We start from the raw sequence: 27,737 nt of genomic DNA on the forward strand, positions 1-27,737 counted from the left end.
TAGATGATCTCTGATGATACTTCAAACATTAAAATATCATGATTTCCCCTCTCGGGGTACTGCCTTCCAGCACTGAACACTTCTTCACGTTCCAGTTTCAAGACTCCTCTCTGCCCATTCCACATAGTAGGCCAGGATTCAAACCAGACCAATGCTTGCATCCCCCACCCGCCCAAGCAGCAGTGAGAAGTGTCCCTATGGGCTCAGCCCAGAAGGACAAATCCACTGGGATGCCTTCACCAAATGACTCTGCAACCATCTCGGGTCCTGACGGCGTGATGGAAGGGCCGGTGTCCGTAAGTGTCATTCTGTGATTCCAGCCTCCCAGCATTCCTGGTAGGAGTCAGGAGTGCCCAAAGAGATGAGCCGGTGTACATTCTCCCTTTACGGATACAGGAACTGAGGCCCAAGGAAGAGAAGGGACTTGCCAAAGGTCACGTGGGGGAAGAACCATGACTAAAACACAGACCTCCAGGTTTCTGCCCCAGGCAGAAAAGTGAAGAGTCATCATGTATCCCACCAAGCAGAGGAAAATCCTGGGGCCTTCAGTTCTACCTTGAAATAGTGACTCCCATGAGAACAGAAAGAGGAAAGAAAACCAACCAGGTTCCCAGAATGTTGGAGTTGAATCAGTCTACTGCTTCCCAAGCCTAACTACACTTCAGAATGATCTAGAAATCGTTAGGAACACCTATTTCCAGTCCCATCCCCAGACCTATGGAAAAGACCTCTAGGGCAAGTACCCCTGAATCTGTACTGTCCAGAAGCTCCTCCGTGGACTGGGAAGCAGTGATCCCGTCCACCCCCTTCATTTCAGAGATGAAAGGTGGACAGGTACACCCCAAGGGTAAGAGCCTTGCCCAAAGTCACACTAAAAATACTCTTCTTCCTCAGGTCCTTATCTTAAATGTCACTAGCCTCACACCAAAGCAGCAAGCAGGAGACAGATGCCACTTGAACCTAAGAAATGCATTAAAGATACAAGCCAGGTAGACCCAGCTTCCCCTTTCCACTAAGGGGCCAGTCCGGAAGTGGGCCTCACAGAGCACTCTTGGGTATGTCTTCCTGTGTAAAGGGGAGACGGGACTTCTAGAAAGTCAGGAAAGTCAGTCTTGGCTCCCCAGCTGGAGTTCACAAGCGTACATGATGAATGCTCAGCCAGGCAGCTTCGCGCATGGGACAGCAAGACGTAAACCCAAATTCCACAGCACGATGCACATCAACAGTACAGCAGAGACTGTTCTGATCCCAGGCGGCCAAAGAAGGGCAGACTTGTGCCAGGGAAGAGGCAGACAGGCCCCGGGGTAAGTGTGAGGAGGTGGCCAGGTACTGGCCAGTTGGCCTGGCCTTGAAGGTGACCCTAGGTCCCCACCCTCCTCAATGGCAAGGACACCAAAAGCCAGTGGAAGATGAGGCAGATGGCTGAAGAGGTGGATTTGAGGTATGTCTGGCTCCCCTTTAGTTTGAGGACTAGGAGGCAACTGGGAGCCAAGGGGGAAACAGCCCTACATGGGTCCAAGCCCTCGGGGTGCTTGTAGAAGCCGGAGCCCTGGGGCCGCCATTCTTTGAGGCCAGCTAAGGTCAGGGTCAATCTCTGGTTATGATAAATGAGAGGAATAAAAGGGCTATACACACGGTAAGAGGCAGATTGGGGAGTCCACGTACCCCGATGATGGCGTTCAGCTCCGTCATGGTGACCTGCTTGGCGCGCTCCACTGCCTGCGCCACCTGCTGCTGGTGCTGGAGGGAAGAGGGTGTGCGTTAGATGCAGCCATTCTCCTGGACAGAGGAGATGACGGGCTGTGCAGCACTGGCAGGGCCTCTCGGAGAGGCCCAGAGCAGACAGAGGAGCCCCACTGAACAGGCACAGAACACAAGTAGGGGGGGAGGGTGACAGGCCATTTTACTTTCTCTTTTAGACCTTTTTCAATGAGCATGTATTAGTTTTGTAATTGAAACTTCCTTTTAAGTTCTAAAATAAAGATGCATGCCAAAAGATGGCTATTAGTCAACCACACACACACAAATTTTTCCATGCAATTTGCATATGAGCTGGATATCAGATGATATTACAGGATGATTATTAATTCTCTAAACATGGTAACAATACTGTAATCATGAAGGATGGTATCCGTTTTTAGGAGATGCAGTTATAGTAGTTAGTGGTGAATTGTCAGGATATCTGCAATTTACGGTCAAAGGATTTGGGGAAAAAGTATGTCTACATATACCTTATCCACACCTGTCTAAATAGAGAGAAAACAAAGTATGTTTCCAGATAAACAGATACAGAAAGAAAAAGTGGTAAAATGAACCCTAATGTAAACTACGGACTTTGGGTGATGATGTGTCAATGCAGATTCATCAGTTTCAACAAATGTACCACTCTGGTGAGGATGTTGATAGTGGGGAGGATATGGGAAATCTCTGTGAACCTAAAACTGCTCTTAAAAGAATAAAGTCTATTTTAAAAAGTGGTTGCATTAATTCCCTTTGGCCTTGAGGTAGTACCAGCCACATACACAGCTTTCTCTCCTACTGGGCTGCAAACTCCGAGGGCATTGCCATATCTGATTCTTATACATTAATTCAATCATTTACTGGTCACCATTCTGTGTCCGAGACCCAGGAGTCCATGAGGGAGCTGACATGGTCCCAGCCACTGAGTGGGAGTAGAGGGCAGGGCCTGCCCTGCCTGGAGTGAAATCAGAGGAAAGAAACAGAGCCCACTAAAGTCCACCCGTCTGTCTGGTCGGCACCAGGGGGCTTCTTTGCAGGCATTTATCTCAAATCACCCACTGGTCCAGCCGCTGTCCCAAATGGAGGTCCCTTGGAAGGTAGGCTTAGAAGGTGACATGACTACCTGGTCATGCTCCCAGCAAGGGCACTCTGTACCAGGAACTGAGGTCCCCTTTGGGCTGGGGATGCTAGTTTGGATGGGAAAGAGGCACCCACTGCCCACTGATGGTTAGGTCGCATACCAGAACCCCCATCTCTGGACTCCGGCGATGGCAGAGAAACAATTCTATCAGAAGAAGGAGCAAATGGTCCCTCTGGCATGGCCCCCTGCCTCCAGACTAGCTGGAGAAGGCTCTGGAAATCTCCAGGTTGTCAGCTCAGTCAGTATGAATGGACAGGGGCTGAGGCTGGGGATGGGGCTGGGGCTGGGGCTGGGGCTCAGGCTCCAGTGAGACCCCACCAGCCACTGGGCTGATTTGGAAAGAAAAGGAAGAAATAATAAAAGAAGGTCTTACCTCTTGTGACAGGAAAGGCATGATCTGTGCTAAAATTGTGTTCAGTCTCTTCGCAATCTCTGTCTGCAAAGGCAAGGAGACCACATGAAGCTCAGGCAAATAAATCAAGTCACTGAAATGTCACAGACAAGTGGAAATGCAAACTCCCCTCAAACCACAGCCCCTCTCCATGGGGCTCCATCCTTTCTGTCCTCAGTCAGCCTCCTGCCAGGAGGCTCTAGCTAAATCCACAGCATGAAGAAATCTCTTTCAGCTCCCTCGCAGCCAGGCTGCCTACATTTGAGGGAGCTCCAATTTCCATCAGAGGTGGTCCACATGTCTGCTTCAGAATATAGTTTGCATCCTCTGGATGGAATCCCTAATTAAAGCAAAACGAAATAAAAATCACCCCCAACAACCCAGCAAAACCCATCGTAAGAGTGAAACACAGTTTAGTGAGAAAGGAATTGCTCTGCCCACTGGTGCCCAGTGCCAACAGGACACGAGCTCTCAGATAAATGGGACAAAGCTGATAAGTGGTCCTATGCGGCAAAGGGTTCCCTGGGACTAGCCTCTCCCTCACCAAGATCAATCCCTCCCCCATATATATGCTACCAGGCTAAAATCCTACCATTAAGCCTTCTTTCTTTCTTTTTTTTTTCCCATTGAGACAGGGTCTCACTGTCACCCAGGCTGGTGTGCAGTGGTATGATTTTGGCTCACTGCAGCCTCGACTTCCTGGGCTCAGGTGATTTTCTCCTGCCTCAGCCTCCCAAATATCTGGGACTACAGGTGCACCGCCATGCCCAGCTAATTTTTGTATTTTTGTAGACTGGGTTTCGCCACATTGTCCAGGCTGGTTTCAAACTCCTGGGCTCAAGTGATCTGCCCACCTTGGTCTCCCAAAGGGCTGGGACTACAGACATGGGCCGCCATGCCCAGCCAACACTTCATTTTTTAGGATATAGCATTGCCTTGTCTAAGAGGCTGCTCAGAGATGTAATTCATTAGATCCCTAATCCCTCACAGAAGTCAATCTTAGAAAGGTAGATCAATTCTCTGCCTCATCTCCCAACACCCTAGAAAAGACTGCATTTAGAAAGTCAACAGTTTCTACCAGCATCCTATGTAAACTTTAGATCTCAGATCAAGAGTGGTGCTATAAGGGTTAACTGAGTCCAGATAGAAAGGCCTAGAACCACTGACAGACGACTCTCAGAATTGCTTTTCTTATCTCATTCTGAATCCTGAGCCCGCTAGGACTGAGGTCCCAAAGCTGGCTTCAAAGCTTTCATCAGCACATAGCAATCTTTCAGAGACAAAACCATGACAACAGCCTTTAAAAATCTGTGATCATCTGCATGTCAAATGATTCTGCATGAGAAATCCTTGTGCACTTAAAATAAAAACAATCCAAAGGCGCATAAATAGACCCTGGACCTCGGGAGAATTCCTGGGGCTAACACCCTCCACCCCCTCCACCCTTGGCCACTAAAGAGCCTTATGGGTTTTTGCAGGCCTGTGTTATGGGCTGCCAGCCATGGTGGCAGGGCTTACCAACCTACGGAGCCTGTCCGCTACAGTGGGGGTTCCTGGCGGGGAGAGGATCAGGAATCACTGCTGTCAGCTTTCTGCCTAGAACACTCTAGCTCCTCAGGAACAGAGTCAGTGTTTCCCAGCCAGCACCACTGTTGGCATTTGGGGAGAGATAATTCCTGTTATGAAGGACTGTCACTCATATCCCAGGCCAACTGTGTCAACAATGGTCCCCACTTCCAAACTGCCCAGCTCAGACCCACTGGGACTCCACATTGACACATGCGTGGGGCACTCTAGCCAGGACACCATACATCAGGGTTTCTCAAACACCATGCTATTGACATCTGAGGTCAGATAATTCACTGCTGTGTGGAGCCCGTTCTGTGCACTGTAGGGCTTTTAATAGCATCCCTGGCTTCTCCAACCACTAGACACCTGTCATTCATACTCTAAGGAACCCAGGAGGATTACTAAATAATCATTATATAAATTATTAATCTAGTTAAGTGGGAAGAGCTCTCCCAAACAGAGTCCTTCTTCACTCTGCATATTTTTTCCTTGCCTAAATCAACTGATAGTAGGAATGGGGAATGAAGCAAAAAGTCCGGGTTGGATAGGGCAGGAGTTCTAGAAACAAGCATAGGCTGCACCTCACTCCAAACCTGCACAGTAACAAGTTTGCTCACCTTTGAGTTCATGCACCAAATAAGAATAGAAAGATATGTAAAAACAAAAAGCAAACAAAAATAAACAAAAGAAATCAACCTTACTGTTTAGGAAGCTCACAGGTCCAAGGCCTGTTATCTTAAACAACGCTAGAGCAGTGCCTGGCACACAGTAGGTGCTCCATAAATGTGTGGCCCAAAGAATAGTATCACTGGCATCTCTGCATTTATTGAGACTTCATATGGCAGTGACCCCTGGCTGTGGATCTGGGCCTGCCCCAGCACGGGCAGCATCTGTGGGAGGGGCCATGGTGGATGGAGTGTTGACATACGCTTGGTGGCCAGTGGCCCAAGCCATTCACCAACGGGGTGGGGTGGCACCCCTAAGCCAGGCCAATCGCAAGCCACCTAGATGGGTCTTTGGCCACTGCTCCTCCCCACGGCCAGGAAGACAGGGGGCAAGGTCAGAACATCCTCAGTCACTGTGGCCTCCTCAGCAACTATTAACTCTCACAGTCTCTGGGAGAGCAGGGGGGCAGGGTGATTATAAAAGGGTTCTGGCTATGGCCTCCTTCCACTGGCAAACAGGCCAAGGGTCAGGGTCTTGGGAGTTGACAAAAAAGAAAAGTAGCTGACCTTGCCCTTCCCCACACCCTTCAGCAAACATGTGGCCAAAGGCTTCCCACAGACAGGATCTTCCCATAGGGCTGGTCTGGAGCCCAGCTCGCTCTGGTTATGAGGACAAGGGATCTCCCAGGATTATGTAGCCATCCGGGCCACCAGGTGACCACAGCTGGGTGGCTCAGGGCAAGTTCTCTCTCATTCTTACCCCTCCACCCTCCTAAAGTAGTTCCCCCCTCACAACACCACAAACAAGCATCAACTGAGGGCTATCGCAACAATGCCACACAGATACAGAACCTTCCACAAGCCTGAGGTAGTGGCATTCAGGCTATCTTTCCTGAGGCCCATGTTCCATGAAGAGAGGCCTCTCTGCATGGCAGGAAGGACTTTGGCACGTCACAAGACAGGACTGTGTAGGGTTGAGGCAGGCAGAGGGGAGGCGCTGGGCTTACGTTGGGAGAACCTCCTGGTTCACGGTAAAAGTTCTCCCAACGTAAACCCAGCCCCTCCCCTGGGAAAGGGACGTGAAGCAAGCACATCCCATCCCTCCCAGCTGTCACTGTGCCATCATCATCTGCTAGTACCCTCCTGGGGCCTCCCCACAAAGTGGAAGCAGGGATTGGGCCTCTTCCATCTCTACAAAGGCTGCCCAACCCTGAGAATGGGCTGCGTGCACTCTGCAGAATCAGAGCATGAACAGGAAAGCTGTTTGCTCAACATTTTAAAGAAATGTTTATTTTTTGGAGGGTGGCGCTTGGGGGAGGGGAAGTTCCTGGAAATGGAAAGCCGGCTTAACAGAAGCCCTCCTAACAACAGTAATGACCGCTGATATCGCCCACCCAACTCGCCATGTGTGCATCCACAGTAACCCCACAGAGAAGGTGCTTGTCAACATCTCCACTTTTCAGATGGGGAAACTGATGCCCAGCCATTAAGTGACTTTACTAAACGACTTCCTACCAAGAAGCCGCATTTTGACATTTCAAGAGAGCTTAGAGAAATATTTTTGAAAGAAAACCCACCATTACGGTTAATAATTGACAGCACTTCTGATTAGAACAGCTGTTAAAACAGCATTGGATCCAACTCAAACAAGCTCTAAACATCAGTTCCAAAAAAGGAAAAAAAAAAAAAATCAAGTGTGACTTCAACAACTGGGACAGGTCACAAATCACAAACTGGAACTCGATCATATGTTGGAAAACTCCTTTTGGCAACTCGGCGCAATCTGTTATCAATAAGGCAGCTGTAGTTTCCAGAGGCCTACCTCCATCCTTCCCTCCTTCTTGGTCCCACAAAGCCACTGCTTTTGAGCCAGGTCTTCAGAAGTGAACCTGAGAGGTGGTGGGAGGTGGGAAGACGGCTCCCTTTGGAAAACACTTTGGAAAAGGTATTCAGGGAGGCTGGTACCGCCTTTGAAAGTTTCTTTTCAAGTATGGTTCAAAGCAGGTGCTTTGTTGGTGGAAAAACATTGTTCCTCAGAAGGAACTAATCTACTAGATACAGAGAGAGAAGCAGTTCAGAGAAATGGGGACAGAGGTCCTGCTACATTCGGAATCTGCACTACCAACTGGGCGCTGGGAGTAACATCTGCTCTGCATCTCTGTCGAGATTGTTAGGCAAATAAATGACAGAAAACAAGATAGTGGGGGGCAAGTGTAATTTCCCAAACAGCAATCTGTTCCGTGCGCCTTAGTAGCTCCCATTTGCATGATCATCTCCTCATTAAAGCAGGACCTCTGAACATCTTGCTGTAAACCGAGGGTACTTGAGCATTCTAAAAGTCTGTTTCTCTAACCACAGTCTAGTATTCACGTTTGCTGCTACTTCAGACTATCCCTGGCCCTTGACCCAAGACACTAAATTAAGGGAGATGGAGCCTGCTCTTGATCTGTACCCCCCAGCAACCTCCTGCTCCTGGGCTTGCAGCACCCAGCCAGTCCTTGCCCTTATATTTAATTTAGGTGACTGTGTTCAACACACCATTGAGAGCTACTTCCACCAGTGAGTCTGTCTGCTAGTTAGTTGTAAACTGCCCTGTCGTGTGTACCTGTGGACTCTGAATGCACAATTCCTTTTAACCTCAGCCAAATAAAGGCAAGGAGAAGAGAAAACTGCCCCTTTAAAGAGTGTGTTATGCTCCAATGCCACGCAGAGATGAGCTGGCTTCTACCTCCAATTCTGTCTCCATTTAGTTGTGTGGCTTTGGGCAAATCACCTCCCTTCTCTAGGCATTAATGTCGTTGTCTGCAAAATGAAGGGATTAACTAGATAACGTTATAAGATCTAGGAGCCCTAATTTAGAGTTTTAGAACCCTAAATATCCCCGAATTGTTGTGCAGCTTATCTTTTCCTCCATAAAGATCCACAAAACAGAGCATCACATGAATTTACAAAAGACCAGCAGAGAAGAGCCAAGCCACCTTGAGATGTGGATGGATGCTGGCTGGTGGCTGGGCAGCTGGCTGACCTGGGCTGGGTCCCAAGGACCAGTCTTCAGAGCACGAGCCATTCAAATCTGTCCATCAGCAAAACTGTGCTTCACTGTAGAAGAGCCTCTAGGCAGGAACAATGATATCATATTTCTAAGTGTCAAGCCCCTACTGTGCAGTTTCTGTGATTCAAAAAGGAAGACTGGTTGGTGAGGCTAAGACAACCAGGCCAGGGTTCTCCAAGTTGTTGCATTCAGCAGGAAATAATTCCACGTCTGTTAGACAGGCAAGCGGCCATCCCATGCTACTAGGCTTCTAGTTACATTTGTGAAATGAGGATTTCTTCTTCGGAAAATCAGGGCAGCATCATGCAAAGAGCATGGTACTGTGAGTCTGGAGACCGGTTTGCGGATGTGTGTGAAAGATGAGATGAGGAAGGGATCTGCCCATTTGAAAGGTGAATTACATTTCAAAGCCATGGTGAAGTGCCGATTTTCATCCCAGCAGGCCTCTGGGTCTCAGGTTACTCCTCTAGAAAACGTGTGTGTTTGGGGGTGTCATCTCAGTCAGCTCTAAGGTTCTTAAATTTTAATCAGGTTTTACCTACTTCTCTGACTGAGTCCTTGGAGTTTGAAGAGAGTCTGCTTCATCTTGATTTAAATCCCAGAGCTGCAAGGAAAAGCTGGGGTGGGAGGCTGTGCAGAAAGAGGTGGCCCTGGCCCCAACCTTCCCAGAAGCCTCCCAGCAGCCAGGCGCCAATCACCCAGATTCAGAATACCACATCTGGGGCCGGGCGCGGTGGCTCACGCTTGTAATCCCAGCACTTTGGGAGGCCGAGGCGGGCGGATCACGAGGTCAGGAGATCGAGACCACGGTGAAACCCCGTCTCTACTAAAAATACAAAAAATTAGCTGGGCGTGGTGGCGGGCACCTGTAGTCCCAGCTACTCAGAGAGGCTAAGGCAGGAGAATGGCATGAACCTGGGAGGTGGAGCTTGCAGTGAGCCGAGATTGCGCCACTGCACTCCAGCCTGGGTGACAGAGCGAGACTCCGTCTCAAAAAAAAAAAAAAATACCACGTCTGGGCAATTTTAACTTAAAATATCCCATTGCATTTCCTAGGCAATACTAAATGGAAAGCCCCTCAATGATTTGACTAAAAGAGGATATTCCTTGCCAGGTAGTTTCTCCTTAGGCTGAGCTCAGAGAACACTGAAATAAAGCAAGTGGGTGTTTTATCAACAGAGGAAGAAATCCATGGGGGGGCCAGGGGACAGCCAACAAAAGCTGGGGTGGGGTTCTCAGGCCCTGTTCCATCCACGCCATGGGCTCTCAGGGGAAGCAGTGCTACAATATAAGAAGGGGAGGAGGGTCAACAAATGATCCATGCAGCAGCCTTGGGAAATGTAGCCCCTCCAGCTACTGGAGGGGCTAGTGAAGGTTCACATCACAGATCACTCAATGACAGGTGAGCCTTCTTAAAGGCCCTTTTAGCACTGACATATTGATCAAATTATATATAACTACAACGCCATTAAATATTTATGCCCTCCGAGGAAGCCTGCTGAATTCTTTATGCTGGGAGGACTTGGTACAAGAAAGGCCCAGCCCCCTCCGTGACCCTGAGGATCTGTCTCCTGGGGGATGGAAGCGGATGCTGGCGTGAGCCGGCCTGTGAGGACACTCTGGGCACCAGCCCCTGTGCCCTTCACAGGCGGGTGAGGATGACAGTGAGGAGCCAGAGCAGGGAGGAGGAAACACACTCACCCTTCCCCAGTTAGGACCAATCAACGGCAAGGGACTCTGGGGTTGCTGGGGTTGGGACGACCCTCCTGCACACTTCCCTGAAAGGAATCCCACCTCCCCTTTTCTTCCAGGGGTCTACAGTGTAAGGGAACTGGGGATGGTTAGGCCAAGCTAGCATACATCCAGGCAACCCAACCCCGGAAACAGGTGGCAACATACAGTCTAGAGTCCTGCATTCCTAGCCCAGATCCACCCTGCACTTGGGCCTCAGTTTCCAAATAAAGAAGGCCGATCTGAGTCCAGTGTAATAATCGGAGCTCTCAAAAATGAATTAGGTGCTGTGTGAGTGCCCTGCCCTTGGGAGCATTCCATGGAGACCCAACAGAGACTTGGAGGCAGACACCACAGGGCCCAGATGACAGCTCAAGTCCCTCCTGGCTTTAGGACTCTAAGAGTTTCATTCCTCAGACTTTCAGTTTCCATCTACCAGGCTTCCTGTTAACAAGATCCAATAATCTTTAAATATTTGTTCACTTTAATTTCTTGGTTCCCAAACACACTAAACTCTGCTCGCCTCCCACCCCTACTTGTTGGGGGAGATGGCTCTCAAAGAGCTTGCTTGTACAGACAGAACAGGGAGTGCTTTTTCAGATTACACCTTCCCCCAACACTGCCCATTCATCCCAGGCACACCACCCCCACCCTTCCCTCTCTCCTTCCCCCTCCTCCCTCCCCTCAGATAACCCCCTGCCCCCTCCCCCACCTTCCCAGACTCCATTGGCCAACTCCTGCCAGGAGGAAAAATTCTCAATGCATCCCTGTGGGGTTGCCATGGCAACCCCCAGCCACCTAATCCCCCTTGGAACATTATGCAAATCTCCCCTTGCCCCTCAACAGGCTGTAAAAGTCACATTACCCTTGCAGAGACAGCTCATTAAATTTTGGGGGTCTCCCCCCATCCAGTCACCACTACAAATGAAATGCTGGCTAGGACTTTTTAAGGGCAGGGACTCTTTGGAAAACCCAAGTGGCATGAGGGAAGAATAAGGTGAGGGGCAGAGACAGAGCCCCATTCTATCTACCTACCATCTTATTCACAACCAAAGAGCATACCTTTTCCATAAATTAAAATAAAAAGGGTTAGAGGGTCTTCCTTCTCCAAATAAGGAAGGCAGGAGTGATGGCATTTCTTAGGCTACGAAAATCAAGATCAGTCATTTAGAAACTTATTTTATATGATATGCTCCTTCTCAAACTGACCTCCTCCCAAGCCACACCACTTGATCTCTCATTTTACAGATGAGGCAAATGAGGCCCAGAGAGGGCAAGAAGCTGTCACACAGGAAGACCACACAGGAAGACCAGGTGGTAAGCAAATCTCCCAGGTTAGAGCCAGACTCCTTCCTCTACAACAAGGCCTCTCAACCAATAGTAATTGTTTCCCCCAAGGGATTCTGGCAATGTCTAGAGACATTTTTGGATGTTACAACTCGGGCACTGATAACGACAACTAGTGGGTAGAGATTAGAAATGCTGTTAAACATCCTAAACACAGAGGACAACCTCACCACAAAATATTACCCAGCCCCAAATGTAAACAGCGTCCAGGGTGGGAATCCCTGATCCACATGTGGCTGACGCTCATGTTTTACTGAATTCTTAAAGGTTTCATCTGGTTTCTTCCCAGCACTGGAATCGATGCCTGTAGTATGGTGGTCTGGGAGTGGACATGTGGGAAGACCACAGAAGACCTCATCTTGATATGGCCTATGGATAAAGATCACTGAGGTCCACGAGGGAAGCAGGCCTGGTTTCCAGTTCTGAGCTGGCCGCTGGTCTGCTGTGCAACAATGAGCAAGTTACTTAACCTCTTTAACCATCAGTGCTACTATCTGATGCATGGCGCCCACGGTGCCTACGCTGCAGGACTGTAGAGCCAACAAGTCACATATGGGAAAAGGCTCTGAGAAATCTTACAACATATGTAACACCAAGGATCTTGTCCTCTGTGTCTGAGGCCTTGACAATTTGGGGACTCTGTCCCCTTGTGAGAATACCTTGCTTCGGCCTTTCCATGTGCAAGGTTTTGTGCTGAGCAGGCTATATGCATCCTTCACGGCACTCCCTGTAACTGTAACTGTACAATTTATGAAGCCACCAGCCACCTGTGGCTAGCTAAATGTAACTAAATTTCGAACTCAGTTCCTCAGTCACAGTAGCCATATTTCAAGTGCTTAAGAGCCACACGTGGCTGGTGGCTGCCTTACTGAAGAGTGCAGACATACAGCATTTCCATCACTGAAGAAAGTTCTACTGGGCAGCACTGCTGCAACAGGCAGGTGTTAGTATTATCTCCACTGCAAACTGAAGATCACAGAGGTCGAACAGTCTGCTCAAAGTCACACACCAACAGGAACTGATCTGGGACTCAAACCCACATTTGTCTGACTCCAAAGCCAACCTCTTAGCCATGAAGACAAATCTCCCAGCTTCTGGTGCTCTACACCTAACTCTCCAGGATCACCCGGCAAGAACCTGTGATCTTCTGAGGGAGAAAGGGAATCCACTGGCCAAGAAAAACTGGCTTGTTGGGAACCCACCCCACCCATCACCCAGTAGGCCCAATGGGCATTCAACATCCTGGGAGTTTAAGAAGGAAGTTTGCCCAATATTCCTGGGCAAATGGATAGTGAGGAAGAGCTGGGTAGGGGTCTCTTGAGAAGTAAGGTAAAAAACCAGGTAAGAGAATAGTGAGAAAACCCAAAAGGCTAAGAGAAAGGGGTATCTAGACACTTCTCAAGTTCCTGCAGGCCAGGCCTGTGGGTGCCACACACAAGGACTGGGTGACATGGAGACCGACACCAGGCCAACAGCGGCAGGACCCTGCAGGGGAGGGGAACATCTTTCGAGCTGTAAACCAGGCTGCTTCTCCCCCATTTCAAGTCTGGCTTCATGGAGATCCCCCATTTCTCTGGGATAAAGTATGAAATCCCAGGGATTGAGGGATGGGAGACAGGGATTATACCATCAATCTCAATTCTTCCTGTCTTTCCCCAGGACTTCTGCTGTTAGGCAAAGCAAAATAAGAACTGGACTTTAGCTTGCTTCACTGGAGAGAGAGATCAGAGGAAGGGGCCTCCTTCTAGGAAAAGAAGCAGGTAAGGGTTTAAGGACGAGCTAAAGACCTATTGACCAATCAGTGCCAACAGGCTCACTTCCTCTGTCTCCCCTGCTCCTCCTTCCTCTATCCCACCCGACCAGTTGGACCCTCAATCCAGACCATCTGGCATCACCTGCTGCTTCTGAGCCCTCTGAGTGTCCTACTTCTTCCTGGACAGAGGCTAGGAAGGTTAATAGAAGTTTTTGTACCTCACCCCCACCAGAGAGCTAGAATGGACTCCCATCCCTTGTCCACTAGTCCGCACTGAACTGCCTTCCTCTTCTCATTTTCCCCAGCAGAAATCACAAAGCATCACCGGTTCCAAAGCATGCCCCTGCCAGTATTATCAGAATTAATCAGTTTCAGATCCAAACGCAGCAAAGACCTGTCGAGGGCTAGCCCAACGCAAAGATTTGGGGAGTGGGTGAAAGGCCGCCTCCTCCAACCTTTTGGTCATATAGCTGGCAGGGTGGTGGAGTCTAAACCTCAAGTCTTCATGGCTGACCAGGAAGGGAGAGCCCTCTCCTATACCCAGATTGCATTTGGTGTTCAGTGCTAAAACACTAGTGGGAAGAGCTCTTCTGCATTTGAGTCTCCATTTGAGGAAAGGGTCAGCCTTCCAGCGCAAACGCAAATGAAAAAACTTCTATCGGCCTGCAGTAGTTTTCATTCAAAATTAACAAACAAAAAAAGCAGTAGAAGAGCTGTGAACAATAGTTAAACTTAAAAGGCTCATGAGATAAGGCCACAACACTTGGAACTCCATGCCCAAACAGCCAAGGCATGGCAAGCCGAGTTTACCAATTCACCCACTCAGCACTGGTCTCTTCCCCATCTCTGCTTTGTCGTCTCTTCCTCCGGGTTATCTCTTCGCACCCCCACCCTGCCTTCTTCCCCTTTTGCACTTAAACTGTCCATTGTGTGAGATGAAAAGAAAAAGATGCCTAAGATACATTAAAGACACTTTTAAATAAAGGCTCATGACACCTTTACAACTCTTTCTACAATCACAACGTTTGCAGCCTACAGGCCTCTGTCAGAAAACTAAGAATGCTTCTATCCTTCCCAAAGAGTCCATAACACTATTCAGGGTCAGAGAGAACCCTGAGCTGGAATATTACCTTCCTTCCTTAAGTCCCAACAAAATGCACACTGTGTATCCAGTATGGGCCAGGCACTGCTCAGGGTTCAGGACCCTTAGTGAAAACAAATACAAAATGGTCCTGTCCCTCATGGAACTCAGTCCTGTCACAGCACAGGCCTCACCTCCCCCATCCCAATTTGAGAACACAGCCCTCTAGTACACAGGTCATCTTCACACCCCAAGCTTTCAGGGTATGCTCCGATGCTTTTATCCTGGTGTCTGTCTGTCCTGGACCCAAATACCCATTATTTTAGCTGCTAAGATGAAAATGTCGAATCTGCTTTGCAATCAAGTGCTACAGAAATTCTAAGGGGCCATAGCAGTATAATCTATAATATCTGGAAGATCAAATTTTTCAGTTTGTCCTCAGCAAAGTACTTCCCCTGGGATTATTTGGTGGTGGCAGCAGCCAGAACACTGGATCCTATCATTCACATGGTGGGTGATGGAAGGAACCACCTGAGACACACAAGCCAAGCCCATCCATGCTCCTACCCTTTACCAAGAGCAGCCAGCCTGTGAGAGAACAGGACAACATAGACTTCAGGCCCCAACAGGGTTTCCCTGGCCTCTCAGGCCCCACAGATGGGAACTTGCTTCTCTCTTCTCCCTTCACAGGACACATTGGCAATGGGGGGCTTTGGTGACACAGAGGCAAAGGAAACCTCTTCCAAAGGACTGCATTTTCAAAGCAATAATGAAGTCGGCTGGTGTGAAGGGGAGAAAAGTATTTGTTCTCAGATAAAATCTGCCGGGTGGACTAGACGGGCCCCCTGGTTAACCCTCCAAGCCTGGTATGAACCTCTACTGAAGAATACAAGTCCTTGCCCCACCCACCCTGTTGATTTCCAGATGCGCCTCTTGGGCCATCAACTCTGCAGCAAACAGCCTCCTAGAATCTGATTCCTTAGCGGTCCTGGCCCGACTCTCCAACAAGGTGACCCCTCTCTCTCCTCCAGCCCTCCCCCAGAAGGTGGCCTCTGCCTAAACATTCACAGTGACAGCTCCACAGCCCACTGACTGTGCAACATCCTTAGCAAACAAAAGAATTCAAAATCAATGCTGACAAGAATTCAGACTCTCCGTTACCTCCTTGAGAAACACAAGGTCCTAAGGACCCTCAGTAGGGCAAGGCTGACCCACAGCTTGCTGCCTGCAAAGGACGATGCTTCAAAACAACAAACCCACCAAATATTCCCCACTTACACGGCGGCAGGACATTTCCCCCTTCCTTAAGTTTCTCCTTAACCCCAATTTGAAGGGAACAATTATTTTATGAAGAATTTTTTTTAAAATATGTATTTTGAAAGAGAAGAGAAAGCCAAAAGAAGAAAGGAAAGAGAAAAAGGAAGAAAGCATCTTGGCTGTGAGTCTCAGAGAGCATTTGTTGAAAACAAGATATTGTCCCTTTAAGCATATAAAAACAAGGCCCTTGAGCAGGCAGTTCTCACTCTGGTACACAATTATGGGTGCTTTCAGCTGTCTAGCACTACTTCAAGTGCTCTCTTAAACCAGACTGTCAATGGCATGTTGAAAGCTATTTTGCTGGCTGCTATCATTAATAGCAAAGTGGAGAGCTGGGCTGATGAGAATTAAATATGGGGGAGGGGGCGGGTCATAACCAGTCATTACAGAATTACCAATATGAGAAGGGAGACAATGCCACTTTGGGGAATAAAGTTCAAAGCAGCGTATTACGGTAGGAAAGCAGGCAGAGCAGGCCACAGACGGCGCAGAGAGGACCCCTGCCCCCACCCCAAGGCAGATGGACTCAGGCCAGCCCTGGAGAGCCAGCCGTGCAGGGATGGAGGGAGCCACTGGGTTGGGAGCCACGACTGCAAGGGCAGAGGGGCCTTGGAGATCGCTCTGCTGCAAAATGTCACCACCTCGCCTCACTTCCCAAGTGCAGTCCCCGCCCCACATCATTCCGAAGACGTGTGGCTTCCAGAACATATCTCACTGCCTTGCCGCGAGCTGTTGCCACCCTGGAGGGGCCTCGGCTGCCGACTTCTGCCTCATAAACCCTGCCCTCCCTTTCAGACTCGCCACAAGTAAAGCCCTCAGTGAAGTCCGCTCTCACCCGACTCTCCTCTCCCAGGAAGAATAAGCTGTTCTGTGCTGGGTGCTCCTCCTATGACACTCGGGCCACATTAGCACTTACCTCACTGCATTGCAATTACTTATTTAGACATCCGACTCCCCCGCAGAGGGAATGGTGTCTTATTCGGCTGTGTAACCAACCCCTGCCCACACCCAGCACATCCCAGTCCCCTAATAACTGCTTTGGGAATGAATCCAACCCCCTCATTTCACTGATGAAGAAACTGGATGCTGGGCCATAGGAGGAAGCCTGCAGAGCGGGCGGCCAGCCCACAACTAAAATCCCCACTTCCTACTCACAGGGCTCAGGGAATCGGAACTCTACTCTCAGATAACCTGAATAAATTTTGAAGAAAAACCAAGATGTTTACTGAGCACCTATTACATACTAAGTGCTATAGAGACCTCAGCAGAGGAGCTTCCTTCATACCTACAAAAACGAGATGAGGAATGCGTGCCAGATCACAGGGGAAAACACTGCCAAGCTTAGGTCTTTGTCACCTGTTTGCCCCTGGTGTCCCAGTATTTTGTACAAACAATGAGATAGAACGACATTCTCCCACGTAGAAAGCAAAAGGAGATTTATTCCTTGACTGACTCACTCCTTCAACAAAATGGAAACAAACAGCCTAGAGCCTTCCTCCGAGAGGTGGGAAGGAGGAGTTCAAGGAAAGACAGAACTCTGTGTCTGCCATGGGCTCCTGGTCCAAGAGAGTTCAGAGAATGAGTCCTGAATTAGGAGCCAGGTTCCCACCCCTTGATCTGTAAAGTAAGGACAAGGGGCCATTTGCTCATCTCACAGGGTCATTTCAATGACAAATGCACAAGAAGGAAAAGACCCCAAAAGCACTGAAACCCCCACTCTACCACTCCCACTGGCAACTAGAGAAAAGGGGTCCAAAGGCAGTCTTGAGGGGTGGGGCAACCTCCCTCTAGCTAGACAGCATGCAGGGAGCTTGGAGCCCAGCAGACCCCAAAGCTGAGCGAGGCAGGCACCCACTCAGTGCGAGGACTCATGTGATTACAGTCTGTTCCAGGGAAGATCAATGTGGCAGGAAAAGTCAAGACAGATACCAGGGCATAGGGGGGGTTCTTGGATGCCAGCACTCTGGCAAAAAAGAAAAAAAAAATTTCACAGCTCAACTCAGATGCCACACAAATAGGCACTTCCCTAGTCTAAGGACCTTTGACCCTTTCTACTTTGCAAGTGGTCCCACTCTCCTATCAAGATAGGCTCAACTCCTGGGCAGAGTCTTTTGTAACCTCATTGCCTGGTAGCTCCTTCTGGCCACCTGTACCTTGCACCTTCACCGTGGTAACAAAACTTCTGTGTGCCTCAAGATCTTCCAGGCGAGCCCCTTATCATTTAGATGAGAAGATCCACAGCGGGGAGGGGAGGGGAGTGACAAATGGGGATTTTCCATTTCCCACCTCAGCCCTGTGTTTATGGCACCCCATGGCTAGGGTAAAAAGTTCACAGGTTGTACCACCTTTCCCTGTCTGTGAGTCTTTCCTCTGGGATTGCTAGTTATGCATTATGTATTATTATTACACACATCAAATCATTAGTTGTGCAAATAGCTGGCAATTCAAAACAGGACTGTGGACAATAAGGGTTCAGCGATATGATTATACAACCCGAAATGGGGTACTTTGGACTTTGGTGGGGCCAGTTTTGTAGCCTTAGCCTGTTTGGATAATAACACAGAAAGAAGCAATAGTAATTAAAGACACAGAACACATTAGAAAAGGAGCACTCTTCATTTCTTGAGTCTTACAGAAAAGAGTCCTGGGTTGGAAGGGAAGCAGCAGTAGCAGCTTTACCACTAACGTGGGACTGTATGACTGAGTACATCAGCTTCCCTTCTCTGGGCTACCATTTCCTCATCTGTAACTTGAAAAGTTTGCATGAGAAGCCAAAGGGTTCTTCCAGTTCCAGGATTCAAAAAGAAACTTACAGGAAAGGTCGTTCAGTTCACAGAAAAAGGTGACTGTATTGTGTTGGCATGACACTGCCCCAAAATCAAAATGGCTCAAGTCCACTTTCAAAAACATCAGTGCTCACCAACAGTGGGTGAAAAGGCTGCCTGACCCAGCTTCTCAGAGTGCCAGTGCCTCAAATCCAATGCATGGCAATCGCTCTGGGGCCCCTGGTTCTAAGCTGGCTTTGTTATTTGTGGCTGACACTGGAAAGCCTCTGCACAAACAAGATGGCAACTGATGAGCCGGTCAGTCATCACTGCCTCCCCAGCCTCTCTGAACCATCCTTGACATTCTGCCTGGAAGCAGGGGGCTTGGTGGAGGTGGGTGACCTCTTGAAGTCCCGGGCCAGGCCTGTGATTCTGTAATTTTTGCTTTACCATAATTAGGGAGGGAAGCAGAAGAGTAGGAGGAGAAACCATTTATTACTTCTCTGGGATTTTGACAGCTTGGAAAAAGAGAGAGACAGAGAAACAGCCAGAGAAGGAGCCAGCCACAGTGAGTTTAACCTCTCAGTGAAATAAAAACGGGCTGGACGCACCTCATCAGCTGCCCTCTGTCAATACCCGGGCCCATCTGGCAGGACTCGAGGTTCCCAGCTAATTGGCATTTCCCATAGAGCCAGCAAAGGAGAGCTTTTAAAAAAATATGTGGCGGTGATGGTGGAGTGTGTGTGCGTGTATGCGCGCAGGCTGAGGACTGCCACACTTCCCAAGGTGCTAGCTCTGTAGATCATCTATTATATAAAAGTACAGACAGTCCCCACCCCCCCCCAGCTTAAAGATGAAGAATCCAGCCTGTTTGTTCCAGGCAGATGTAATCACACGAACAGTCAAGTCTAGAGGGCAGGACACTGCATGAATAATTCAAGCACTCCAGTCACTTGATTGTGTGTGCAGATAAAACACCAGTCAACCGCTAAACAGGTCAGCTGATAAACTTGTTTGCTCAGGCCTAACCACCATTCGCCAAATGCACCCAAGACCCACGCTACAATTAGTGGCAGGGCTTTCTTCTACAGAACCCTTGCAAACCTAGGGAGTGGCCAGCTCCATTAGGTCAGGGTTGCATTTCACGGCACAGGTTTCTTCACCTCCTTGCCTCTTTGTTCCTCCACAGCCACAGGGTGATTTCACCCAACTCAGAGACTGCCATAAGCTTGCGAAGCCACCGCATTCAGAGCACACATGTTCAGGCTGGGAACTCAGGCTAGAGGGCAAAGGTGAGTGGCAATCAAGGTAAAGTGCCCAGTGGGGAAGCCAGAGGGCTGGATTTGAGTCCCAGCTCTGCCCTCCTGGCCTCCCTGAAGCCTCAGTTTCCTCACCTATAAAAAGGGGGCAAAGAATGCCTCTATCCACTACTGGCAGCTGAGAGGATTAAATGAGACAACGTAGCCAAACCCCAGGCATTCTCCCCTTAAGAACCTTGTTTGGGGAATGGCCAGAAATCCCAGATGTACACAGCTGCTCTTTATATAAACCCCACCACCAAATGCGTTAAGATATTTAACTCTTCCTGCGTTCACAGCATCCCCAGGACTCACAGAACAGATCTGCTGCGAGCCAAGGTGGATTCTTAGCGCCAAAGCACCATTCATTCACAGACATGCGGAACACCACCCATGCAGACCTCAACATGCAACGAGACATTACACCTTAATTACCAAGCTCTTACAATAACTGCTGCTATAAATTTTAAACCTGGGTGCAATTACCCTCTTTAAACACACCCAAGATACTAAGCGTTGAGGAAAAAAAAAAAATTAAGAGAGGGTAGACAAAGGGAGGAAGCGGCACCCTGCATACACCCCAAGGTCCTTGAAACACCTGGGACCCCAGTTCCATTTCAAGCATTCTTCCGGGACCTGGCCCGTTCCAGTTGCAGAACCTGTCTCTATTCTATTTTTCCAAGGAAAAATATCTTTACATATAACACCCTGTCTGTTTATTATTTCTGTGTGTCAAGAAGTAAAAACATGGTAGCCTTCATGTGCCTTCCTAAGGGACTAACTAATCCCTCAGGAAGCCACAAGCTGGCTTCCCACACATTGCTCAATAAACTCAGGCCCCTTTCTGGCTTCCCTTCACCCAACACTGGGGCTACCTCCAGGAGGGGAAAGGAAACTACAGATCCCAAAGGCTCTACAGGAAGCCACTCGAGTGGGTAGGAATCTGCCCACTTTCCAGGGTCACCTGCCCTTCTCACCTGCCCTGGGTCCTGCCTCCTTAAAGAGCAAAATTGAAACCTTGTAAATGACTGTTAATTTAGAGCAGAAAATCCATTCAAGTCACGGTCACCAAAGGCTAGAATGAGTCAACAGCCTTCTGAGATTTCATGAACACCAATTGTTAAAAAGAACAACCGGCCTGCCTGCTCCATTTATACGTGCCAAGTCAACTCTAATCGTTGGCCAAGCCAAATTATAGGCAGCCTTTCCTCAGAACACAAATACACAAACAGGCCTCTCCCACAGCCCAGCCTAGCACTGGGACTAGTTACTGATATGCACTGAGATAAAGGGTGTTTGTATTTGCTCGGTTTGAGGTATACTGTTATTAGAAGAGTGACAATACCAGGTAGTTTACATATCCATCAAACGACACCACACTAGCTAAACTGGTTTGACTTCAGGATTTCAAAGCTGAGCTAAACCTCCAGCCATCTCAAAAGTCCTGGCTAGGCTGCCCCTGGGCAAGTTACTTCACCCAGGAGCTTCAGCTTCCTTCTCGGTAAAATGGGAATTCGGCTGCCTTCAAATCAAGACAGAGATGAGAAAGCCATCTTGTCAATGCAAGGCATTGAAGTTGTATTTCATTCTGGCTTTATATTTTTAAGCAGTTAGTGGCTTCGTTCCCTTAAATTTCGACAGCTCAGCCTGGCTTTTAAGGTTCTTGAAGTTTAATCTTATCAAGGCAGAACATCACATTTTTGCAAAAAGAAAAAAAAAGAGAAAGAAAAAAAATCCTCCTGCATTTCCTCTTGAGAATTTTACATTAAAACAGATAAAAGCAGCCAGCCACCTCTGGGCTTTCAGGAGTTTGTAAAGCAGATCCTGGAGGTACAACTTCTTTCCCTTTGGTCCTTTATCCTCCACCAAGATCCAAGACCAGGACTAATTTCACAAGCTCAAATGCTAAAAGCTCAACGTGTCTAAAAAAAAATCAGCAAAGCCTCAGACCTTGCATTTCAAGGACTGGATCCATTCACTCTTCAAGGAGAAGGGGGAGGAATCGAAGAACCAGGCTCACTTTCAAACGAGAGAACACAAGAAGTCCACATATATAAGTTTTTAAAAAATGAAATATATTTTTAAAAGAGAAGAGCACTTACCTGCTTGTGCATTTCAATGTTCAAGCCATAGGACATCTCATAGTACTAAAAGTAAAAAGAATGGCTATTAACAGACAACACAGAAATCTGATCATTTTTCAAAATCATTTTTTTCTTGGAAAGGTTTTGGCCAAATCATACTTTTACGATACATTTGCTAAAGAAGTTTACATCAAACCCCAAGGCCAGCTTACAGAGCGGTTTAAGAGCTGACAAGGGCGAGTGTTCCTCTCATCTCAACAGAACGTTATATATGTGGTAGTAAGGGGAGCTGGGCCCTCCCTCCCACAAGCACCACATGTGCCCTATATCCTGTTTATACAAGGTTCAGGTTCAACAGGGAATCGTGTGTACACTGGGACCCTCTTGTCCTCTGAGAGTTATTTAGCACTGTGTCGAAGGCCTCTTATGTGGAAAGCAGTGCAGGGAGCCGTGCCCTCTCACAAATGAAGATTAAAACTTGCTGGGCAAAAGGAAGACAGTCTGCCTACTGCCCCAGCGTGGACAAGATACCCAGCTGGGGGATCCCTGAGGAGGTGAGTGGACGCAGAGAGCTTTATAAGGCCTCTCCACTCCTCACAACACCCTGGGGAAGGAGGGCTTCTGTCCCACTCTGGCTAGATCCCAGCTGCAAAGCAGAAAAGTTTCCAAACACTCCCAGGAGGTCACTAAGAGAGATTTTTACCAACCCTAATTTCACATGGGCTGGTCCAATCCTATCTTACTAGCCAAGATAGGGCGATGGCAATCAGCCCCTGGGAAACTTTCAAAACACAAATTAAAGGCACACAAAGATAATACAGAAGTCTCCGGCCTGGAATTGGGGTTTCTCTTTCTGCTCCTCCCCTCACTCACCCTCCTCCAAGTGGCCCCGGCAATGGAAGCTGGGGAAGGGGAGGGCAAGACCAGATTATGCCCTCTCCCAGGGCCGCCCTGCGGCTGGGCGGTGGTGGGGACCTGGCGCTCATCTCCCCAGATCCACACCGCTCCCCCGGCCGGGGTCGGCGCCTCAACCGCCCCCCAGGCCCGCGGCCGCATCTCACCATCACATAATGGCGCTGCATCTCCGTCTTCTCGTTTGCCAGCTTGTCGTACTCCACTTTGAGGCTGCGAGGGCAGGAGGAGCCGGCTCAGGCCTGGCGCCTGGACAGCCTCCTCTGAGGCCCCCACCCAAGGGCCTCTAGAGCCACTTTTCCACTTCCCTGACACCCCCCAGGGGCGCCCCCATTATCCCACAGCCTGGGGACGCGGGGGGATTTGGGTCCCCGCCGTGGGGAGAGGGATGTGAAACAATTCGAAACTTCCCGCGAGCCAACCAGAGGACTTATCACGGCCGCAGGGGAGCAGGACCCTGACGCTGGCTCCCGACACCCAGAACCCGGAGTGAACCCGCTCGCCGCGACCTAGACCCTCATTCGGGGACCCCACGGGCGGCGCTGGGAGCCCGGCGGCTGCGGGCAGTAAAGGGTTAAGGCGGCGCGCTCGGAAAGGGGAAACAAAAGGCGGAGGCCCGGGCTGCCCCGCCGCCCCTGGGTTGGGAGCCCCCTCTGTCCCCGCGGGGGATGGCAGGAGCCGCGCAGGGACCCGCCCCTCCCCGCCAGCCCTGGGGCGGCCCCCACCGGCCTTACCTGTGATACTGAGCTTGCAGGAACTGGAATTCGTCTTTGATCCTGTCACAAGACTCAGCCACCGTGAATTTAAATCCCGGCTGCCCGGGTTGATGGGGAGCCTGGAGCCCGCAAAGACAAGACAGGGGAGGGGGCGGGGGCCTGAGACGGCGCTCAGAGCGGCCCCGGCCCCTCCCCAGCGGCGCCCAACCAGAGAGGCCACCCTCAGCCCAGAACCTTCCCAGCAAGTTTCTCAGCTCTCCGACGGGGCGGAGGGGGGGCGCCCCATCTCTCCCCGTCGGCCGCGGGGCTCCCATGCCTTTCACCAAGGGCCTCCCTCTCCCCAGTAAGGCGGGGGCGGGAGACAAGCCGGGTGAGTTGGGAGACTTCAGAGCGGGGCCGGGGGCCGCGTGAACAGCTCCCCCTGGAACACAAGCAGAGTCCCCCGCGCCACTCGCGCGGAATTAACCTCCTCTCTCAACGGCGCCCCCCGGCCGCATCTCCTTTGTGTGAGAGCACACACACAAACACACACACCATAAAGGTAGCAACAAGCAAAATGGAGGTGCCAGATAAATTGCCTCGTTTACCCTGCCTTGATAGATGCTTAAATAAACCGAGTTGCAATTACTCACCGGATGTCTGCCCTGCGGATACATGGCAGGGAGGGGTCGTGATTCCGAGAGCGTGGAAGCGCCGAGAGCCCGGGCCGGGGAGGTGCGGGGGAGGGGGGAGCCGAGCCCGAGCGGGGGGCGGCCGGGAAACCGAGAGCTCGTCCCCGGCCCCCCCAGCTCGTTCTCGCAGCGAAATCCCAGAGTCGGGCGCCCGCCCCAAGTGAAGACAAAGAGCCGCGGAGCAGGCGGCAAAGTCGTCGGCGGGCGCCGGGGCCGGGCGGCGGGCGCGGGCTTTGTGCGCCTAGGGCTCGGCGGGCAGCGGCCGGCCGCCTTTCCTGGGCTGCGTCGAGCGCGTCAATGCCCGGGACTGCGCGGACATCGTCGGCTCCCCAGCAGGTCCCGCGCGGGGTCCCGAGGCCGGGGGCCCCTCCTGGGGCGAGCTCGGGCCCCCTCCGGGTCACTCAGCGCGTCGCGCCTGTAGGGGGACGCGCCGGGGCAGCCTCAAGCATCCGGGGCGCGCGGGTGCGATCCTAGAGGCGTCCGGGCCTGGGGCTCGCGGCGAGAAAAGGACGCGGGCTACGAGGTGGTGGCTTGGGGCCGCAGGAGCGCCGGAGGGTGAGGGCGGGAGCCCGGCGCGGGCGCTTCGACGCCCCCCCTCGGAGAGGAGAGCCTGCTGTTCCGTCTGCTACTGCCGCTGCCGCCGCCGCCGCCGCTGCAAGCCCTTCCCAGGGCCGGGGAGGAACTCCGGGCTCAGTAGGTGCAAATCAAACGCCCTGGCATCCTAACTCCAGCGGGCACGGGAAGCCTCCGCAAAGGGTTCTCGCTGCTCCCAGCTCGAGCGCCGCGTCCCCAGCGAGGAGCGCTCGGCGCCACCGCCGCGGCCGCCTCGGAGCGCACAGGCAGGAGAGCGCTGGAGGGGAGACGCAGCCCGAGACCGGGGAGCTCTGCGGCTTCCTTCCTTCCCCTCGGCCCGGCTCTCCTCTCCGCGCCCCGGCAAACCCTCAAAACACACACACCCAACACACACGCGCGCACACACACACACACCAAAAAAAAGTGCCCCGGACCTACGGATACCACACACAGACAGGCGAGGGGGACGAGCACGAGGTCTGAACTGCCGCGAGAGCAGTTCCAAATAGGGACTGAAAAGTAACAAAATAATGTGGCAGCTTCGTCCGGCGCTGGCCAATGGGAGCGCGGGGCCCCCACGTGGGGCTGCGGGACTCGGCCTACGACTGGGTGCCGCTGGGCGCGACGTCACAATGCCCTCTTGTGTCTAAAACTATGCATGAAAAGTAGCAATCAGGCCCTACCCGCTGGTGACTTTCGCATGGGAGTGAAAAACAGCGCTCCTCAGATCAGGAATTAACCGAAAGACATATAATAAATAGATATATATTATAGTCCTGGGCTGCTCGAGTTTTTTTCCTCCTTTTTTTTTCCCACGATCTACTAGCAAATAATTATTTAGCGGGAGAAGGAAAGAGGGAAGACAGAGGAATAACAACAAAAGAAAATAAGACAAGCTGTACAATCTTCAAAACCTGTGGCTGGTAGTAATGTATCAGTTTATTCTGCAGCGGCGGCGAACGATTCCTCCCTCTAATCTCATTAGGTCTGCAAAGCAGCCCAATTAGATACTATAAAACAAACAGAATCACTTTGTCACTTTAATGTTTTCACTTCAAAAGATTCAGGACTGATAAAATGGTGGCTCCTAAAGTTGCCTCCGACCTTTAAAAATTTGCTTGGAACTGAGGATGTCCCCTTTTCTTCACCCCTTCTTCTGCCCGCCTCCCCCCCATTAGCCCCCAGCTCTCCTTTGTTCACTCGCCCTTCTTTTCAGAAAGCCAAATAAACAGCTCCTTTGATGTGCGGCGGCTGCCTGCGAGGAGAAGTCTGAGGGACTCTGGCTTGGCGGGCAGCGCAGATGGAAGGACCCGGCTGCCCGTGGACAACAGGCTCAGCCACGGCTGGCCCCATTCGGGGCGCCTTCCCCGTGGGGACAACTTCACCCTCGCCGCAGCCTCGCCGCGCGGGCTCCTCACTGCATCCCCAGGCTGAGGGGATTGGGGATGGGGTCGGGACCCTGCTCCGCCGAGGCCCGGGAACTCCGAGTTCCCACCTGGTTTGCTCGGCCTGCTCCCGGCAGTGTCACGGCGTTGGCGGAAGCCTGTAGGTGTCTCGGTCGCCAGCCTGGACACCCCGAGGGACGCGGACGCTGCCCCGCTCGCCCGCCCCTGCCCCGCGCCCCCCGGATCCCCCGCTTAGTCGCACAGGCCACTCGACTCCGGGGCCAGTTTGCCCGCAAACCGATGGCCTCGCCCTCCCGCGCTCGGGGTTACGGCGGGGTAGACGAGCAAGCAGGGAGTGGACCTCGAAGCGCGCACCGCCCGGTGGGCGGCCAAGGCGGGACCCCCGGGGCCCTCCCCCGCAAGTCCGCGAGCCCGCACGCACCCCGGGGCCCGCGGCGGGCGCGCGCGAGCCGTCTGCGCGCCCCCGGATCTATATTTTCCCCTCATTAGGAGCCGGAGGTTCGCTTTTGCATCTTAATGAGGAGCTGAGAGCTAGCGGGCGCTCGGAGGCCGGAGCGCGGGGAGTTACACGTGAGCACCCGCCTCAGAACTGAACCTCCCCGCGCCCGCTCCGGCCGCCAGTCCCGAACCGCGCTCCCCTCTTCATTTATTTATTCTCCTAAATAAAAACATAAATCGTGTTTCGGCGCGCACCGAAGACGGGGGAGGGAGAAGCCCGGCTCGACAGATGCGAGCATCTGGCCACAGCATTCATTAGACACAAAATGGCTCCTCTTTGGAGCTTCCTTTCCCCCTCCCCCTTCTCTGCCCTCCCCCTTACGTCACGGGTGGGCGCACCCGCTTCTTACCCGCCCCGCCCCTTTCTCGCTCCAGCCCCACGTGGGGGACGCCGACCACGCCTCCGAGCAAGGTGCGCTTCACCAATCACGGACCGCCGAAGGGGCTCTTCGTTGCTGATTGGCGGAGCTGCCAGGCCCTGTCAGTCCGCAGCCAGAGCTGTCAGTCAAAACCACGCGGGGTGGGGGAGCGCTGACAAATGCCGAGGCTTCTGAGCCTCCCGCTTGCAAATAGTGCTTGGAATGGCTGCTTAATTAGCTTTGAATGGCTTTTCCTTCCAGCTCAAACAATCTGTCACTACCATGTGGTATAAAGGAGCCATGCATAAAAAAGTAAGCAGAGGCTAAATATCAATTTGATTTTGTGTATCAAAGGAATATTTTATTTTTCTCCCTAGTAATGAAACGTATCAATTTAAATAATAAAAGGTAAAAACACACACACAAACAAAAAAAAAAAAAGAAGAAGAAGGAAAAGAAAAGAGAAAAAAAAAAAAGAAAGAAAAAGAAAACCCAAACTACGGTGTTGCGACTCCTGCGCACGCCTGAAACAGGTCACTTCCACAGCCCATGTTCTGGAGGAAGCCTGAAGACTTTCCCCTCCCCCCTTTAAACTTGCATTTAGTGTTTTGTTGTCGTCGTCCTCCAGAAGTCTAGAAGGAGTGGTGGAGGAGGGGTGGCCTGTAAAA

General features: G+C 51.0%; 1 protein-coding gene across 11 annotated transcripts in view; it reads right to left on the minus strand.

The window, feature by feature from the left end:
* Window positions 1–25,377, minus strand: part of TLE3 (TLE family member 3, transcriptional corepressor) — a 50,443-nt gene extending 25,066 nt beyond the window's left edge. For 7 of the 11 annotated variants that reach the window (XM_030814669.1, XM_012507523.2, XM_030814668.1 and 4 more), the window contains exons 1-6: window positions 24,195–25,377; window positions 23,581–23,681; window positions 22,996–23,059; window positions 21,953–21,997; window positions 3,255–3,317; window positions 1,666–1,740 (exon numbers count right to left, since the gene is read on the minus strand). In XM_030814669.1, the coding sequence (XP_030670529.1) occupies window positions 1,666–1,740; window positions 3,255–3,317; window positions 21,953–21,997; window positions 22,996–23,059; window positions 23,581–23,681; window positions 24,195–24,218 (372 nt within the window). In that variant the 5' untranslated portion in view covers window positions 24,219–25,377. Of the gene's footprint in view, window positions 1–1,635; window positions 1,741–3,254; window positions 3,318–21,952; window positions 21,998–22,995; window positions 23,060–23,580; window positions 23,682–24,194 lie in introns of all 11 variants that reach the window. The other 4 variants (XM_030814667.1, XM_030814665.1, XM_030814666.1 and 1 more) reach the window with 1 other exon arrangement.
* Between the last annotated feature and the right edge of the window lie 2,360 nt (window positions 25,378–27,737).

The sequence above is a fragment of the Nomascus leucogenys genome, chromosome 6, assembly GCF_006542625.1.
Source record: "Nomascus leucogenys isolate Asia chromosome 6, Asia_NLE_v1, whole genome shotgun sequence".
Taxonomy (NCBI): domain Eukaryota; kingdom Metazoa; phylum Chordata; class Mammalia; order Primates; family Hylobatidae; genus Nomascus; species Nomascus leucogenys.